This window comes from Rhododendron vialii, chromosome 11a, assembly GCF_030253575.1.
Source record: "Rhododendron vialii isolate Sample 1 chromosome 11a, ASM3025357v1".
NCBI classification, from domain to species: domain Eukaryota; kingdom Viridiplantae; phylum Streptophyta; class Magnoliopsida; order Ericales; family Ericaceae; genus Rhododendron; species Rhododendron vialii.
In genome coordinates this window covers 38,435,658-38,455,591 of record NC_080567.1, presented here as the reverse complement: position 1 = coordinate 38,455,591, position 19,934 = coordinate 38,435,658, and the positions used below count along the sequence as shown (strand labels likewise).

Genomic DNA, 19,934 nt, shown 5'->3' with positions numbered 1-19,934 from the left:
ATTATTTGTGTGGGACCCGTAGTGGGCCCCATAAAAAATCTGTGCACTTTTGCTGTGTGTGTAACATTTCTGTGCCAAATAATACTCTACTAATCACAACCCTTTTGAAGCTAGTTTCTGTATTTTCAACTTTGAAAATCATCATCATTGTTTATATTTATCTTCTAGGGGCATTCCAACACGTGTCACGGATCCATTTCGGCTATCCTTAAAACCCGATAATTAAATAACAGGCTACTTTTTCGATACTGGGGTGGTAAATTCAACATTTGAACATCTCCAATGCACCCTCCATTCCTCTATTTTTTCATTTGAAAGGATCATTTTTGGAAGAAATACCATTCCAATCCATCTTCTATTTTCTCCTCCATTTGAGAGGATCAAGTTTGGTACTTTAAATATGGAGGATGGAGAAAAAAATGATGGATCTCCTCTATTTCACTATTCACCCTCACCAAATCTCATTTTGTTCATCAAATTAGTTTTGATACACTAATCCTTTATAAAATTGGTACCAATCAAAAGATATGTACAATATCTTCAAAATAAGACCCATATTGAATTATTTTTTTAATGAAGTTAGAAAAATGAAAATTTGAATTTTGGAAGAAAAGTGGAAAAGTTTGAGATTTGGAATGAGTTTTAAAAAAAATAGAAGTAAAAATAGAGTATTGGGTTGGAGTTAGATTTCCTCCAAAATCACTTTTGCAATAAAATATATTATTTTGACTCTCAAATGAAAAAATAAAGGCAAAAATGAAATATTGAATTGAAGATGCTCTTAAAAGTATCACACCCAAAGTTGCTTGGTCCAAGTTCCTATAAACAAACTACTGTATTGTTTTCCAGGTCCCACACATCAACAAATAAAGCAAATCGCAATCAATCATTCTACGGTCACTCTAACTTACCCCCATACTCACAAAGGTAAAAGCTCCACGCACATTGAATGCGTTAATGTGTGGAGTAATGATTTTCACACATAAGTTTTTCGAATATCTTGTACACGTATACATTTTTATAGGGCTCGTATCAGAGTCCCACCAAAATAATCCGAACCGCTTATTTTTTTTGAAATATTTTTTGGAGGGTTTCTATAAAAAACCAGCTTCGACGGATATCAGAAAAAGCTTTCTCAGAAATCGTAGGACAAAACAGAGTCCTACGATTTTTGAGAACGATTTCTAAGAAAGCCCTTTCCGCTATCCGTCAAAGCCGATTTTTTTACAGAAAACCTCCAAAAAATATTTAAAAAAAGATGTCAACAGTTCAGATCATTTTGTGGAATCCCGAAATGGACCCCACAAAAATATGTGCAAGTAGCACGGTCGTAATGTGTGTGAAGCCCACAACATTTTTGAGAGTATAGATGAGCACTCGTGTAAATAAGTGTGATTCTAGCATTTTTAATTCACAATAGTTGAATTTTGGCAGGCGTTTTGGGAAATGGTAAAATTTCAAATCCAGGTTCCACAATATGTCACCAGCCAATTATACAAACAGTTAAAGCAAGGGGACAGACAAATAAATGTCAAGATGAATACTACTCCATTGATGATCATGAACTGCAAACAGGTTCATAAATATCCCGAGTAATACTAATGGAGTGGCTACGGGTTAAAGTAGGTTCCTGTTATAATCGTGTTATCAGAAACTTTCCCAAAGATAGTACTTAAAACGTAATAGACCAGCATTTCCTCAACAGCCAATCCAGACCCTGTCCCCCACTACACTATGCAGAAGGAAGAAAATTGAAACAAGAAAAGGACATCCCCCAGATTTCAATGTCACTTTCTCTGTTTAATCTCGAAATATCTGCTTCCCATCAAAGCTAAATCTGAGAAAAAGAAACAATAGTATGTTTCTGTGCTTTGTGATAATATCAACAAACTATGGCTACCAGTAAAAATTCACAATCACAAAGGATGAATAAAGAAAGATCATTCATTAAAAGTAAACCATAATTCTTTCATAGCAAAACGACATGTATAGAAATACATGTGTATATCTATACGTATGAAGAGACTGTGGAGACAGATACCCTCCATACCATAGCCAAAACCTAGATCTAAAGACAAGAAAACCAGATAATCATCACCAGATCTCATAAAACCCTACCAAAGAAACAGATCAAATTAAAAACAGCAACAGAAAGGTGACCACTTAACACCCATGATCCCCACGAAAACAAAAACATCATATGGTTCACCCATTTCATTAAAACTAAAAGAGACAATAAGAATAACTAAACAGAAAAGGTAAGCAAATCGGGAAGATCCACATTTACCCCCTTTTCTTTCTCACCCATTTTTTCAACGAGAAGCGTTGGGGCATTCACGAGAGAAATGCCCTTCCTCCCCGCAGCTGAAACAACCGCCGCCGCCTCCACGACCTCCACCACCGCCCCCTCCACGGCCTCCACCACCGCCATACCTTCCACCACCACCACCTCCGCCGCCGCCGCTCTGGTAGCAGTCCCTAGCCATATGCCCTTCTTCCCCACACTTGAAACAACCATTACCTCCACCACCGCCGCCGTACCCACCACCGCCGCCGCCGTACCCACCACCGCCGCCACCGTACCCGCCGCCGCCGCTTCCGTAGCCTCCGCCGCCATATCCTCCGCCGCCGCGGCCACCACCTGACCGTCCACCTCCCCCGCCGCTGCTGAACCCGTACCCGCCGCCTCCGCCACGTCCGCCGCCTCCCCCGCCGCCGCGGGAGCTGCCCTGAACGGGAGCACCGTCGGGGCCGGTGACGTCGACGGCCTTGGTGCGGCCGCCGTGGTCCTGTTCGACGACGAACTCGACGGATTCGCCCTCGCCGAGGCTGCGGAAGCCCTCGGACTGGATCGAGGACTGGTGGACGAAGAGATCGTCGCCGCCGTCGTCGGGGGTGATGAAGCCGAATCCCTTCTGCTCGTTGAACCACTTCACCGTTCCCTTCATCTTACCCTCTGCCATTTTTTCGGATCGAAAAAACCCTAAAGAAAGAACAACACGCAGACCTAGATGAAGAAAAGAAGAGAGCAAACCCTACTCTCTCTCCTCTCACTCTCTCTCTCACTTTCTCAGTCACACCCCTTTGGCTTTTGGGCCGTTGTGGGGAATGGGGATATATATCCGAATGGTGGAGGAATTATTCAGTGCTCCTGCCCTAACATCTCTTTCTTCGATCACAGCGGTGTATTCTGTGGGTACATGTATGTTTGATGATGGGGTCTACATGGCCAGGGGCACGGAATTATTTCCCAAATATGGCCCGGTTATCCTGCGTTTCTATCACGCCCAATTCTCCCTTATTATTTTTTCTTGATAATTTTATTCCTGGATTTTTACTTTTTCACCGTAATTTTTTAGATCAATCATTCGTGATAAGATAAATCAAAAAAATTAGAATTAAAAAAGTTTAAGACAAAAATACCAACTGTTTGATTTTTTTAATCTTTGAGAAAAGACAAAAAATACCAATTGTTTGATTTTTTAATGTTACGACCAGCCCAACCTGACCTGTTAACTATTCGTCTAACCACGTGGGCTCAAAAGGTTAATTTCAAGTTATACAGCTAGTCGAAAGTCCTTATATACCATTTCATGTTTTCTGCAACTCTCGATATGGGGCTTGATTTCCTAAATTTGGTTCTTACAATCTCTCCACCTTATAATGCAACGTCCTCGTTGCATTGGTCCAGCAATGAATCTTTCCCTGGTAGTTATAGTGTGACACTTGGCTCTATACAGCACAATTAGTGTGCTCGGAGGTGACCCCCACTATGTAGACCAGGACTGTGTTCTGATAGCAACTGTAATAAACCGTCTTAGCTGATCTGCTAACTATTCGTCTAACCAAGTGGCTCAAAAGATTAACTTTAAATTATACAGTAGCTGGTCGAAAGTCCTTATGTATCATTTCATGTTTTCTGCAACTCTCGATGTGGGACTTGATTTCCCAAATTGGGTTCACATTTAATCTTTAACATTTTTTTTTTGGTCGTAATTTTTTTTTACTTTGAAACTCCTTTGTCAAGAGGAGTGATTATTAATTTAAAAAATATAATGTAAATCTAAAAAAAAAATCAGAAAAAAAATCAAAAAGATTACCAAAAAATTTAGAGAGAATGGGGTAAAGTCTCTGTCCGTCGGGCTTTTTAGCAACAAAAGTGATGGCTAAGAAGAGTCTGGTCAGCTGTTTTCCACCATTAATTTGGGAGATTCATCAGTCATATGTGATTGGGCTGGTGGTGTGGGAGAAAGAATGGTCAGTTTGAAGAGTTGTCTGCTACAGTTGTAGGGAGAACAAAATTAGATTGTAGTAGTTTTAAACTCTCTTTGAAATAATTATAGCTTTTTAGGTTTTGTTTAAAATCATCGGCTTTCAAATTTTGCAAAATTGATAATTTTCGACAAACACTCACAATTGCTTTTTGAAAGCTAAAATCTTAAAAGTATTTCATCGTAGAACCCGCACTAACTTAATTCCATGGGCTCTCTTTTTTCTGATCAAAATTCCAGGGTGTATTTTGGACCTTTGGTCCTCTGAACTATTCAAAAGTTTAGAGTGCGGATGATTGTTAAGAGAGGAACCTGAAGGCTCAATCCAAAACGTATTCGTGACCCAATTTGCAATGAGTTAATTCTGGTCCGGTCCTAATATTGGATTCCGTAGCCCACCAAGTCCTATGGGGTAAAAGTGCAATGCTCACTAGTCCTGTGGGTATAATTTTACTTCTTTACCCCACTTTAAATAGCAAAAAATGAACACATCCCATCATTTAGGGTTGCAAATGAATGCAGCCCACTCTCCACAACGCCGCCGCCGCCACCACCACCACGGCCGCTGCCATCACCACCACCACCACTATCACGCCACCCTCACCGCCCCCACCACCACGTCACCACCGCCTCCGCCGCCGCTGCCACCACCACCACGCCACCACCACAACCGCCGCCATCACGCCACCGCTGCCACCGCCACTACAATGATCACCACCACCACAACGCCGCGGCCACCACCACACTCTACCATCACCACCACGCCGTCGCTGCCACCACCACCACCACCACAATTAATAATATTAATAATTTCTATATAAATTAAGAGTGTTAGTTTTTACATAAATTCACATCATAATTAATAGGGTTAATTAACAGTTAGCCCATATAACCTCTTACACCACCACTCCACCACCGCCTCCATGATTAACAGTGTTAAATTCTGTCTAAATTTATAATTACCAGTGTTAATTTTCATTTAAATTCACACCACAATTAACAATGTTAATTTTCATTGTCTTCATTTCTTAGCCAATTATCAATTAAGGAAAGGATAATATATGAAAAAATCTACGGTACACATTCTTGTATATATGAAGGATTTTTAAATTTGGACAAAATTAAACACTGTTAATTATAAATTTAGACAGAATTTAACACTGTTAATTGTGGCAATAGTGGTAGTGGAGTGGTAATATAGGAGGTTATATGGGCCAACTGTTAATTAACACTGTTAATTGTGGTGTAAATTTATATGAAAATTAACATCGTTAATTTAGAGAGATATTAACACTGTTAATTTAGATAATTTTAGATAGAAATTAACATTGTTAATTGTGGCGGCGGCGGCGTGGTAGTGGTGATTGTGGTGGCAGCGTGGTGGTGATGGTGGAGTGGTGGTGGTGGTGGTAGTTGTAGTGGCGGCGTTGTGGTGGTGGTGGTGTAGGAGATTGTATGGGTTGACTGTTAATTTAGACAAAAATTAACACTGTTAATTATTGTGTTGGTGGTGTAGGAGGTTATATAGGTTGACTATTAATTTAGACAAAAATTAACATTGTTAATTGTGGTGGCGGCGTGGTGGCAGTGGCGGTGATGGCGGCGGTGGTGTGGTGGCGGCGGTGGTGTTGGTGGCATGGTGGCGGCGATGGTTGTGGTAGCGTGGTGGTGGCGGCGGCGGCGATGTGGTGGTGGTGGTGGCGGCGACGTGGTGGTGGCCAAAGGATGGTAATGGGATGGGGCAGGGCGGGGTTGATGTTACTATCTTCGTCCCCAATCCCCAAATTTATTTCCCACTTCTAGAGGTGTCAAACAGGTTGAGTTGGCATAGACACGTTTAAACGTGGCACCGGGCATGAGCACAGTTTTAGATAGGTCGGGCACAATCACGGTATTGAAGTGGGCTAGACATGGCACAGCACAACAGGATTCCAGACGGGCACGAAAGGGCATGAGACATGGCACAACGAATACTAAGTCAAAACTCGGTTGGAGATGGGCTGTCATGGGTATGGCATGACACGATTAAAAAATTACATGATGTGACTAAGTAAACGAGTTAGCATGACACGAAACTAAATAGACCAACATGGTACGACCCATTTGACACCTATACCCATTTTCATCCCCACTCCAATCATCACCGGCAAATTTTTTTCACCCTCCATTCTTACTCCAAACAAGGAATGAGAGATCTTCAAACGAGGAACAGGGATTCGAGCTTAAAAATTATTGTCCCCTGTTAGTGTTTGAGAAGTGCGCGCGCGCGCACACACACACACACACACACACACACACACACACATATATATATATATATATATATATAAAAGAAGGTGACTAGAAATTAATATGCATTTCTCCATTTGCGGTGTAATAATTAGCTTTTCCATTACTTCATAACAATGATAGTAGGGTTAGGGGAAGCTATAAATTTGACAAACAGACATTAGCATTTATAATTTTATATTCAAGCATATTGATGTACAAAACCTTTGAGAATGTATATATACATACACACAAAATCGCAATACTCTAAGGGCCCGTTTGATAACTGGCTTATGGGTTGAGTTGGGATTATGAATCCCATGGGTCTCACAATTCTTTGTTTGGTTACACATTTGAGGTTAGGATTGGGAAGCCCAAGGGACTAACAGTCCAGTCATTTGGGGGTATTGGGAATCCTCTTTTGGACTTGGTATTGGTAGTCCAGCCCACACTCCTCCAATGTGAAAAGACAAAGATAGCCTTGCTTAGTCCAGTCCACACTCCTGCAGCTTATAAGCACAAACCTTAGCCCCCATCCTTTTCTCTCACGATTAGACGAAGACAGCAGCTACTGGTAACATACGACAGATGACACCATCTTGGCTGGAAATTTGAAATACCTAGCTCCAACAAGTAAGAAAACCTTGTTATTTTTCTAGAGAAAAAGATCACAGATTTAGTTCTTGTTTTGAGTTCCATTAAACACAAAAAAAATAGCTGAAACTCTTCCCTTTGTTATTTTTCTGAAGAATGTCTGAACGATGATTTCTGCTTTTTAAGTTGTTAAAATTTGGACTTGTACTATATACCTTTGGAGAATGCATGCTGTGAATGTTTTTTTTTAGATCGGCAAAAAAATTTATCTTAAAAACCTTGATAGGGTACATTAAGAAAAAGAAGCGAGAAAGAGAATCAAGCCAAACTTCATAATGCTATGAATGTTTGTGATTTAAAATCATACTTCTCTAAAGTTCACAAAATTTTTAATTGCTCATTCCATTTTTTATCTTATATTTCACAAATTGCTAATCAACTGACTTTTGAATACCCATAGTTATTCTCACTTTGTTTTCACAGTAGTGGATTTGATTGACCTACTCACATGTTCTGTTATATGTGTATGAAAGTATACCTATAGTCTATTCCTTTTCACTGTATTCATCGTTGTATAGATGGACAATGACAAGGAGGAAGTTGAGCAGATGGAACTAATGCATGCATTCGTGGCAGTTGTCTTTCCTTCTTGAGCCTTCTTCTATAATCCGTGGGAACGTTGAAGAAATCTTGCGTACCTGCAAAACTGGAAGGGGCTGTTCCTCCGGGAAGAAGCTCCGACGAACTAATCAGTAAGTGGAGAAAGGAAAAGTTTAGTAAGAGAGAGAGAGAGAGAGAGAGAGAGAGAGAGAGAGAAGTGTGTTCCTCCTCTCTTTTTCTTAGACCCTTTCATATGAGGGTGTGGCCTTGTATTTATAGTTAAAGATATTGAGTGATGCACAGGCGGGCTTTGCAACCCACGTGGTGTGCTACGTTTTGATGACGTCACATTTCAGCGTATTTATTAGACATCACTTTTCTGTATGTTGCAGAGCCGCGTTTGTCAGTGTCAGAGAAGTCACATCATACAGAGATGTCATCTCAGCTGTTAGAGATGACAACCCAAATATCAGTGGAAGTTTCTAAAAGGTTCTACTAAAGCGATATCCGGACAAACTTATTCCCGGGTGAATGAAACCAATTTGAATGAACTCATTGTCCACTGAACAATATGAGCTTTATCTGAACAAAGTGGTCCCACCGAATGTTTGAACAAATTACCGAAGGAGACCAAATCTTCATACCCTCGGATAATTCCACGTTCGGCGAAGATTACAAGGACCTCATTATCCTTCGGGAAATGGTCACTTTCATCATGCCAACTCACGTGTAAATCCACAGATGAACTGAGACAACTACGTGGTGAGCTCAGACAAGCACGACCCATCAGGACTCATCTACCCCTCGGATATTTCGGCCCACTACAGCACTACTATATCTTGTCGCTTCAATAAACTTTGTGTGTGCTCTATTTGTGGTCTTCATGCATGTTGCATTGGAAAACCCCCGACCTAGGTTTACTATCGCTAGGTCTCCGCATCCATTCCGAATTCAATTAGACAATTTGAATAAATTGTTTTAAGGTAATGAATCAGATTGTTTTGACCAACTTCGATTGACAAAAGCGGCATTCATGACGTTATGCACAATGACAAGAAGTGTAAGGTTATCTAATTCAAGGTATGTTGTATTGGAGGAGAAGTTAGCAATGTTTATGTCAACCCTAGCCCATCATAAAAAGAATCGGGTTATCAAGTATGACTTCACAAGAAGTGGTCATACTGTTAATAAGTACTTCAATGAGGTACTTCTGGTTCTAATACGCCTCCACAACGTTCTTCTTAAGGCACCAGAGCCTATTCTAGCTAATTGTACGGATGAAAGGTGGAAGTGGTTTTAGGTAATTGTCTGAAAATCGTGTTAGTTACAAATTAGCCTTAGTTCAATAGTTGGTTTACATATTTTTTCCCCATTTTGATAGAATTGTCTTGGAGTACTAGATGGGACATACATTAACATCCGCGTTGCAGCTACAGATAAACCCAGGTATAGAACAAGAAAGGGGGAAATAGCCACCAATGTTTTGGGTGTTTGTGCCCTAGACACCCAATTTATTTATGTATTGCCGGGGTGGGAAGGTTCTGCATCAGATTCTAGGATACTTAGAGATGCCGTCACTAGACAACATGGCTTGAGAGTGCCTACTGGTATGATTTTTTCATTGTCAACATTATAAAAAGTGACATTCCAAAATTAGTTCCATATTGATCTAAGTATAACATGTGTTCACAGGTCACTAATATCTGGTAGATGCGGCGTACACAAATGGGGAGGGTTTCCTAGCACCGTATAGAGGTCCACGATATCACTTGTCCACATGGAGACACAGGCGTACCCCTACTTCTCCCCAAGAGTTTTTCAACATGAAACACGCTTCTGCTCGTAATGTGGTTGAGAGAACATTTGGCATTCTTAAAGCGAGATGGGCAATTTTGAGGTCTCATTCTTACTTTCCTATCCGGACTCAATGTCGTATAATCACTGCATGTTGCCTTCTCCACAACTTCATAACATGCGAAATGCCCAATGATCCATTTGCACAAGTAAATGATAACCAACAAGAGGCACATGAAACCGAAGAAGATGAGTTCATTGATGTTGTGGAAGCCATCAACCAATGGAGTGAATGGAGGACCACATTGGCCACTCAGATGTTTAATGAGTGGCAGGCCAATAGGGCTCATGGGAATTTTACTTAGCCTTAGTTCAATAGTTGATTTTTAATTACTGTACCATATCACGTGGCTTGTATTTGACATTCGTAAGGCTTTGCCATTTGTATTCTATGTGTGAGTTGAAATTTTTCTTATTGTAATGAATCATGTGCTTTGTATTATTTTACTTTTCGTTTTCCTCTTAGACATTTGTATTCTATTTATGTGTGAGAGGTGAAAATTTTTGTATGGTAATGAATCATTTTATACTTGTGTATTCGAAACCACATAGGAATGCCTAAGAAGAGTGATGGAAAAGCAGCCAGGAGGTTTTGGAATAAGCGTGAAGAGGAATTCCTCCTGAATACTATGAAAGATTTGGTCATTGAGAATGCTATGTGGAAGCTTGATTGTGGAATGTTTAAGGGAGGCTTCTTCAGAGAGTGAGAAAAAAATCATACTCCGTTTCCTGGCACTGACCTGAGGGCAAGTCCTCACATTGATTCGAAGATCAAGACGTGGAGGAAACAATATAATCTACTGCAAGACAGGATCCAATCCAGTGGCTTTGGGTGGGACGATAGTGAGAAAATGGTACTTGTAGACAGTGATGATGTATGGGAGAATTATGTCAGGGTATATACCTAAACTTTAACTTTATTTTATATACTTTTTGAACTCATTTACATATACTAAATGAAAAATATTGTGTAGAGGGTCTCTGATGCCAAGGGAATGAGAAACAAGCCCTTCCCACACTATGATGACTGGTTCACTCTCTGTGGCAAGGATAGAGCCAATGGAAATCTTGCTGAGGCACCAGCGGAGACCGTTGCTGCTATGGTTGGGGAGGCATCTACTACCGAGCAAGGGTACTATTCCCATGTTATGGACTTCTCCTTGGGTAGTGAAACAGAATTTCCTCTGGGTCATGGTACGGAGTTTTCTGTCCCCTATAATACTCCTCAATCAGCTGCACCTAGCTCCTTTAACATGGTGGGAAAGAAAAGAGCAAGAGCAGATGACGAAATATCAAAGGGCCTCTCTAACATGGCTAAAGGTTTTGGAACTTTTTTTCAGGATGCGAACAATACGATGGCTGAAATTGCACATAGGGTAGGCTATGCTCATGACTTGTCCAAAACAAGGGGGCTAGTGAATGATGCACTCACAGAATTGCCACTTGATGTCAGCGATAGGTTGAAGGCTGCATTCATGATTGTGGACAAACCCCAACATGTGGACTTGTTCTTCAGCTTCAAAAAGGAGGAGGACAACGTGGAGTGGGTGAACTTGCTTTTGAGCGGGCTCGTTTGAGAAAGGTAACAAGTGGTCCTATGAAAAACTTATATATTTTTTATATGTTTGTAGTTGGGGTATGTTTTTGGCTAAATATTCCCCCCCCAAGTTAACATATATATTTTGTATATGTTGTAGTTGGGGTATGTTTTTGGCTTATTATCCCCCCTCCCGGGTTATGGCTCTTGTGCATGATTGGCATAGTCTTTGCCAATTTTTTTGACTTTTAGTTGTCGCTATGATGAAAGTGTGATGGAACTTATTCTGTATTCTGAGATGAAACTTGGAACTTATGTTGAATCCAGACTTAGTATTCTGCGTATGGACATGGAAAGATAAGGAATATGCTTTTGCCATTTTTATTGGAATGCTTTTAGCCGTTTCATGTTGTGAATGTTTTCTTGAATTCACCTGGGTTTTTTTTCCTAGGTCTGGATTTGATGTGTTGGAAAGGTCAATATTTTATTGGGTATTTTCATTCATTGTCCCTAGAAAAATTATTTAACATACTAGATGTGCTTGTGGTGAGATCTAGAGAGGCCTTTCTCTCCTCCATGCGATATCCCCAATTCGACAGTTGGGGCATTTGCTTCAGGCGTGGCTAAGTCAAGAAGACGGAAGTTTGAGAGAATAAAATGTTAGTTATGAACTTTTGTGGCATTCCTAAGGTATTTTAAATAAATAATTATATTTATTTGAGTGTGTACTTAATTTTCTCTGTTATGTGTGTTATGGAACATGAATAAAAAGCTTATGTTGGCTATATTTTAATATTTTGCGCACATAAATAATCAAATCAACCACTTTCAAATTAAAGTACTCAAAATTTTCATCTAGATATTAAATTTTTTTCAAAAGTATATTTTTTTTCACTTTCTGGGTATTTTCTAAAAAATTGGTTTGATCCAGAAAATATCCATCCAAAAATTAAATCAGTTTTGCATAAGGGCAAAAGCGAAAATGTATACTATCAGGCCCCGTTTGATAAAGCTCTTAGGAGATGGGATTGGATTACTAAGCCGAAGGTATTAACAATACTGCGTTTGGTTTTCAAAATTGGTTCGGATTCGTAGTCTGTTAAGATGAGTAAGCCGGACTTTAAGGGGTATTAGCAATACTCCGTAGGACTTGGTATTCATAATCCGAACCCACCCCATTCTCATTACTAATCCCTTCTCATTACCAATTTCTTCTATCAATCCAATCTCATCCCAAACAAACATACTCATTATCAATTCCTTCTTATTACCAATCCCTTCTCATTATGAATCTCAATTCTAATCCCATCTCCGTACGAATCTCATCCGTCTATTACTGTTATTAAACGGGGCCTCAATCCAATCCTATCCCTTGTGAAACAAATATGATATTAATAATCCTATTATCTAATCTCATCTCAATCAAACATACTCATCACCAATTTCATTTTCTTACCAATCCCTTCTCATTACCAATTTCAATTATAATTTCATCTCTTTACGAATCCTAACTATCTATCACTGTTATCAAACAAAGCTTAATTTTATGCCAAACGGCTAGACAAAGTGGTCAAAGGGTCAGTGGACGGTCAAATATTTCTGATAGTACAGTATTTCACTTGTCAATGTCTAGTCCTTTCTTGGAGATGATCCAAACAAAACTTGCCCACAAGGGTCAGGTGGGAAAAAGGGTGAATCCTAGCACAGTGAGCCCCATTTCTACTTATAGAAAATACTAAGATTTTAATGCATTTTATCGTATCGTTTTTATTAAAGAAGTTTTTTAGTATTTTATTATCTCATTTTTATTAACAAAAAAATTATTAAACAATTTTTTTTTCTACAGTAGTTCCATTTACAAACCCATCAACTTATTCATTACTGAAAATATCTAACAATTTTTCAACTATAAATAAAAATTTACAAATTTTCACTACTGAAAACACCACCTGATAATGAGTTGATTTTGCTACTTCCATTTTCTCTTACGACACTTCTCTTCCCTCATAAAACAAATTACCTGATAGAGACACAAAAGAGAGTATCGTTAGAGAAAAGGGGGTGACAAAATCACTCCCAGTGATAAGAGCACAAAACAAATACTCCAAAATATGTTTATAGTGTCAGAATATTCACTTTCATGGTAACATGGACTAAGGTCCCGTTCCACTAACACTTTTTTTTTTTACTTTTAAAAAAATACATGTTTTGTCTTTATTCAATATTTTTTTACGTTTGCTAGTTTTGCGTCGAACTTTTGTGAATTATTGATTCGTCTCGATAAAAGAAAACGGAATATCCGTGTTAATGAAATCCATCCCGTGAAACAAAGGAAAGCTCATTCGTGGGGTAAATTTAAATAAAGAGAGACTAGCCATATCAGAGAGCTTTCAATGGCCTTTATGATAAGCCAGTCCCACAGTCAGAGGAAGGAAGGAGAAAAGGAAGAAAGAAAGGAGATGCACCCCAAGTTACCACCAAATGAGATTGATTGAGCTATGGATGCGCTACCTGGGTCGGAGCAAGCAATAAGGTCGCTTGGATCAAAAAAAAAAAAAAAGGTCGCTTGGATTGGATCTATTAAATGGATTTTTTATCGAATGAAACATACCCTTTCTTATAGGTTATCTATGATTGTCGGGTGGTGATTCAATAGATCCAGATAGATTTAGATGCCAGTTAGAGCTGGGCGGTCTGTGATATTCAGGATGAGATACTTGGTTAGATATTAGCTATAGAAAACATAAATTTAATTTTTACTTTTCTCTAAATATTTTGAAAAATAACCATTTTTAAGCAAAAAAAAAAATTCAACCTTTTTTATTTTAATTTTTTAAAACTTAAATGTGGTTATTTCCATTGCCGAATGCTGCAGCATGGGAATGATCACCTCATTTAGGCTGTGGAAGTGGGCAAAAATCAACTTAGCTCTATTGGGCTAGAGGGATGGACTGAAGCCCTTCTTTGGGGCCACCATTGCCCATATTGGGCCCAGCTACCAAACGCAGGAAGCTTGATATCGGTAGGTAGGGAATGTGGAAACAAGAGGGCCCAATGGATAAGCCCACCAAGGCTGAATATTAGTAGTATGATTCTTTTTTCTGGTAAGTGGAAAAGGGCACTTCTTCATCTTGTTAGTTTCGTCGTATCTGTGAATAATTTGCTGACTTACGCATAGAATGGGTTTTTCGACAATGTAATATGGAATAGGCCCATTATGTTCATTGGTGGAATAGGCTCATTGTGCTCAACTTGTGTACTCCGTTTGTACAGGCTATCATTAGATTCATTACCGTAGAAAGTACACCATGGATATGGCTGCTAAAGTAAATAAGTTACTCGAGGCCGAGGCCGAGCTTGTGCTTGGTTGTCAAAAGATCGTTCAAGATTAGTTTGTACAATCACCAGCTACTTGGTATTTGCTCATGTTTTGGCCCGATTATAGCTTGTTTGAATCAGCTCCTCTTATAAACAGACTTAAGTTTGGATATATTCTGAAGCTCATACAATTTTCAAGACAGGCTTGAACAATCACACCAGCTCGGCTAGTTCGTCTTGTTTATCACACATGACCATGGAGAAATCGAGATCTGTGTGTATCCATCCTATCAAGAATCTATTGGCTACATGATTAGATTCTCGATTGTAAGATCTATTGGCTACAAGTTGGATTATCGCGTTGTGGAGGCATCTACCATGGTCGGGGAAAATGAACAAAACAATATAACGAAATTTTTAGCCTATTCTTCTGTTTTTGAAAGTGGGATTTTTTGAGCCTCTTCAACACCTTGTCCTCTTACCTTCTTGGTTTCCCTTCATAATCCAAACATAGCCTTAACCAGGTGTTCGACATGATAATCATCTAGACAAGCTCGATGTACCCTGCTGCCCTGGAGAAGTAGAATGTAGCTTGGTGGGGAAACAAAACAAGACCAGCCAATACTAGCAGAGGGAGTGAAAAAAGGTCAACACTTGAAAGATTTTGGTTAAAGAACTCAAAAAGTAATAACTACTACTAATTGGAGAATATTCTCAACAATTACAGCAAGATTTAAAGATCGAAAGGTTACAACAGATCTAAAAGTATATACACTCCCATCTCCATGATAAGATGAAAAAGGAAACCAAAATGTTATTCGAAGTTTCCATCAGAGCAAATAATGTACAAATTTATTGAACTAATGGAATCCCCTTGACCCTCTTGATTGGTAGAGTTCCAGTTTTTGTTTGGCATCGGTCAACAGCGAATCGATTAAAGGATCTTGCGTCAAATGCCCCTGCTTCGATGCCCATTCGATCACTACAAGCACTTCTGCTTGGGCTAGAGCCTCATTATCTGGTACATGTAGTGCCATGTAGCACAAGAGAATCAATGCCAGTGGCTGAACCATTTGTTCACCAAAATACACTTGTTGTATCAAATGCTTAGCACCCCCATCATCTATGATTGCCTTGCTGTGATTAATATGAAGATAGTTCTCAGTTTCTGCAAATTTGGTCAGTGCAATCACTGCCTCGGTTATGACCTCGGCCTCTCTTTCATTTTCATCAAGCAGTTTAACCAAAGGTGGTATCATTCTTGTCTCTGTAGCCCGAAAAGTCCTAGCCAAATGCCCAATAGCTCTAACACAAGGGATAAGCAGCTCTGAATCTCCTTTCTCAATGGTTCTAAGCAACTGGTCCACCACAGCTCTGCAAGCGGGCGAATTGGGCTTGAAAGCCGATCTCCTCAACTCCGCGTTTTCCTCAGCTACAGCCGCGATTTCCACCAATGCCATGGCAGAATTGAACTGAACCTCTTCAGCACCCTTTTCTAACAAAACCGCAAAGCACAAAAGCGCTCGCGATTCCGTGATGTTTTTGCATATTGAAACATTCCCGGAACAAAGGTGCCAAAGGGCTCTGGCTGCCATTGCCTTCATTTGGGCCTTCGTCTCCGGATTTTCCATTTCCCTTCCCTTTATGCTACCCCCGGCCAACGTAACATGTTGGTGGTGCTGCTGGTGGTGGTTATTTTTCGCATGGTTTTGATTCGACTGTGTTCTAAGGGCCAACGAGTTAGCAACCACGTTGTGCATTTGTGCATGACCAGTAGCGGTCTCGTTACTCAACGGTCGCGAAATTTGGCTACCGAAATGCTTATTCTCATCGTCTTCGTGCTTATTCCCGCTACCACTATTGGTACTGTTCGAATTGGCCATCACGACAGTGTGGATCGACATGGCTTGTTTACTAGGAATCGCGTACTTACTATGCTCTTGAATCGTCTCGAAAGCTAGATGTCGAACCAGCAGCCGAATCGTGTTGTTTTGCACGAAATGGTCTTGACATTTCGGGTGATTCGCAGCCAACTCCGATATCGCCCAGGCCACCACCACCTGAACCGTCATGTGACCTTCTTTCAGGATCTTGGCAAACACCCCACAAACCCCCGCGTTCACGATCTGCTCAACGCTCTCTGGATCACGCCCCAGCAGCCCGATCGCTCGGGCCGCGTTTTCTTGGCCTTCCATTCTCCCTTCTTTCGCGAGCTTCAGCAATGGTGCCACCCCGCCTTCCTCAATGATCAACCTCCCGTATCTATCATTGTCTCTAGCCAATGAGACGAGAGACGCGGCTGCGTCAGTCCGTTCCTCTATCGAGCCGGAGCAGAGGATCGCGATTTGTTCCCAAATGAGGCATAAGATGGGCTCGTTGGCGGCTATAGGAGGGAGGCCCAGGTACTCGTCGTCGCGATCGTCGGCTGGGGTGGACACGCGGAGGAGCCACGACACGTCGCCGATGGAGTTTTCCAGCTGCTGGGAGGTTTTGCGGAACGCGGCCTGGGGGATGATGGTGAACACGCGCCGGAGGCCGTTGGCGCGGCACTTGAACACGAGGCTTAATGCCTTGTCGAGGACTTGTTCGGTGTCCTCGATGATGCGGCGCGTGGGGCGCTCGTAGAGGTCGTTGCTTGCACGTGCCGCCTGACGGAGGAGGCCGGCGAGTTTCTCTGTCTTGGATTTGATCTCGAGGCATTCCGTTCTGTTGTAATTCACGTCGTCTGATGCTTTGGTGACTTGGTCGGCTAATTGTATGGGTTTGGCTAGGATTTGTTTCACCAAGTCCGCCATGGCTACAGCGGACTCCCTCACAAATCAATCACAAATAACACCCAAAACCTATAGATTGCAATTAGGTTTGGAAAAATTTGGAGAATGGAGAGATAAGGGAAATTGTGGGGGGTTTTTTTGTGTGTGATCAAAATGCCACCCTTGAGCAGCTAGAATCATGTCATGCTTTGGTGGGGAAATTGTATTAGTGTTTTGGCCATTCTTTCTCCGGGGATTGGGAAATTGGGAAGTACTATTTTCTTTCTATTGGCATGTTCGTGGTGGCGGAGGAGGAGGAGGTTGGGGTGGTGGTGTCACGGTGGCGGCCGGTGATGCAAAGATTGGGTTTTGTGTGTGTGCAAATGGTCAAACGCAAATCTCTCCTAGTTTTACATTTCGTAGGGAAAAAATACTACGGTTACAAAAGGGCCTAACTTATAGGAAGTGTAATGGTGGGTGTAGAGTGGTAACTGGAAAGGCGTAATCAACCGGTTGGAAGGAGAGATTATTCCATGACTCAAGAGTACCATCACGTGGTGTCTCAGATCTTTTTAATCACATATTGAATGAGACCTACATGCTTATTTTGGATCTCACACCAAAATGTGTGGTGGAATGAGATATTGGAGCACCGCGTGGTGGATCCCAAGTGTATTGAATAATTTTTCGGTTGGACGGGAAAAAGAGAAGCCCCACTTGTTCATCTTTATAAGCTCACTTGGTTATGATCTGGGCCGTGTAAAGCACGCTCTTATAAAGAGAGTGGGAGAGGCCCTGGTTTCAGAAAGGTCAAGCGTTAACGTTTCCAAAGCATGGCATGAATAAGGATCAAAAAAAAAGAAGCAGCATGGCATGAATACGGAATCAAGGATCCCCTTCCCGTGAGCTTATGTACGTATCGTGCGGTTGCCAATCATGTCTTTATCTCTTTATAACCACGTGTCCGGAATAGTCTATGAGTAACTCGATTAATTTTGGGCTTCTGAAATCAATCATCGGACAAACTCGCTAGTAGATTCAAAATTTAAAAGGTTTGATTTTCGTGAAATTCGAACATGCAATCTTATTGAAGACAATTTGTTTGTTTGACATTTTAGTTTAGTTTGGGTAGTGAGTGGAGAGAGAAATATGGTAATGATTGGAAAGAGGGGTAATGAGTTGAGAGAGATAGAAATGGATGACAAAGTAATAATTGGATAAATATGGTAATAATTGAAGAAAGAAATAGAGTAATGATTAGAAAACAAAACAAAAACTAAATTAAAATGCCAAACAAACACAACCAAAACATTTATTGTTTTCTTATGGCCACATTGCCAAAGCAGATTGCCAGTTATAGATTTTCCTGTGCTTACAAAAGAATTAGAAACAATTTTCACACGGTAAAAACCACTTCCGTATCATGTCTTTATTTTGTTGATAACCAAATGTTCGAGCTAGTTTACACGCACTATACTGATCCTGAAGTTAACAACCGGCCAAAATCTTCGGTGGATCCAATGTTTGGAACGTTTGACATCTGTTAGATTCAAACATGCGAGGTCAAGGCACTTTGTTTGATTTGGATTTTGATAGAGATTTTTGGGGTAATGACTTGAGAGAGAGAGAAATAGAGAAACGAGAGTAATAGTTTGAGAGAAAAAATTATAGAAAACCGTACGTATAGAGAAGTGTTGGTTATAGAGACCCAGGGCCGGCTCATAAGTTTTGAAGGCCGGAAGCAAACCTCTTGAATGAGGTCTTCCTATATTTTCTATACAAAAATTGGTCTACACAAAGTTTCATAAAAAAAAAAAACACATTACAAAAGATAGAGGTGGAGAGTTGGATATGGTAAAAGAGGGGGCTCGATCAAGGTATGACGTCGTATGCAAGTATTTTCCGTCCACGGTCGTCGGTTCCCTTTCCTTCTGAGTCGTGAGACTGACGTCAAGCGTTTCCTTCTTCTTCTTTTTCTATTGCCTCTAGCGTTTCTATCAGACTGTAATGGCGTAATGGTATGGGAGTTTTTTTTTTTTCTTTCCATGGGGGTTTATGAAAGTTGATTATTAGTGTTTTTAATTAGTAATTCTACCCTTAGGCTTATTTTGTGGTTTTTAAATTTTAATTGACCACCATAGGGCAAAATTTTTTTTGGCCATACATACATACATTTACATATAGGAGTCCTAGAATTTTGAGCTTCTCATTTTGGGCATTTTTGGGGGGCCCAAAGGAATTTCCAGGAATTTCCCAATGTTTCGTTTCATCATCACAATTCTTTATTTTTTTCCCCCGATTCATCATCACAATTCACTACCTACTTTTATTTTGAAAATTGATGTGGGTTTCGTTTCCCTTTCAAAGGTTTGCATCAATACTTCGAATGTTGATCACAAGTCTTCAATCCTGCAGGAAAAAGAAAAAGAAAACTCAGGAGCAGATGCGAATTAAATAAATTGTAAATATGAAAGGCAATATGGATTATTATTTTTTGCAGTAATAATTGTGAAAATATTATAAAAAAAAATTATCATATGTATCTCTGATCGATCTATCGAGTTACTTCTTAGATCTTGTAATCTTGTACATCCTTTTCCATTTGGAAAAAAAAAAAAAAGGAAAATTTATATAAATGGTCCTTCTAGTTTTACCTGAGTCTCATTTTCATCCTTCAAATATGAATTACAACTCTTTTGACCTTCGAGTTTGGTTTTCGTACCAAATTGGTCTAATTGA

At 40.2% G+C, this 19,934-nt stretch overlaps 3 protein-coding genes across 3 annotated transcripts; 1 reads left to right on the top strand and 2 right to left on the bottom strand.

Annotated features, from left to right (window-relative positions):
- Window positions 1-1,926: 1,926 nt before the first annotated feature.
- On the bottom strand, window positions 1,927-3,118 carry LOC131307512 (glycine-rich protein 2-like). The gene has a single exon (XM_058334049.1). It carries the CDS (start codon window positions 2,961-2,963, stop codon window positions 2,313-2,315), a length of 651 nt encoding a protein of 216 aa, XP_058190032.1. The 5' UTR covers window positions 2,964-3,118; the 3' UTR covers window positions 1,927-2,312.
- Window positions 3,119-9,556: 6,438 nt separating this feature from the next.
- On the top strand, window positions 9,557-9,892 carry LOC131307189 (uncharacterized). Its single transcript, XM_058333598.1, has one exon. The coding sequence runs from the start codon at window positions 9,557-9,559 to the stop codon at window positions 9,890-9,892; it is 336 nt and encodes a 111-aa protein (XP_058189581.1).
- Window positions 9,893-15,151: 5,259 nt separating this feature from the next.
- LOC131308609 (uncharacterized) lies at window positions 15,152-17,644 on the bottom strand. Its single transcript, XM_058335569.1, has one exon. The coding sequence runs from the start codon at window positions 17,235-17,237 to the stop codon at window positions 15,303-15,305; it is 1,935 nt and encodes a 644-aa protein (XP_058191552.1). The 5' UTR covers window positions 17,238-17,644; the 3' UTR covers window positions 15,152-15,302.
- Window positions 17,645-19,934: the final 2,290 nt, after the last annotated feature.

Excerpts from the sequence above, each read along its gene's own strand:
- LOC131307512 (XM_058334049.1), bottom strand. The coding sequence starts at position 2,963 with ATGGCAGAGGGTAAGATGAAGGGAACGGTGAAGTGGTTCAACGAGCAG.
- LOC131307189 (XM_058333598.1), top strand. The coding sequence starts at position 9,557 with ATGAAACACGCTTCTGCTCGTAATGTGGTTGAGAGAACATTTGGCATT.
- LOC131308609 (XM_058335569.1), bottom strand. The coding sequence starts at position 17,237 with ATGGCGGACTTGGTGAAACAAATCCTAGCCAAACCCATACAATTAGCC.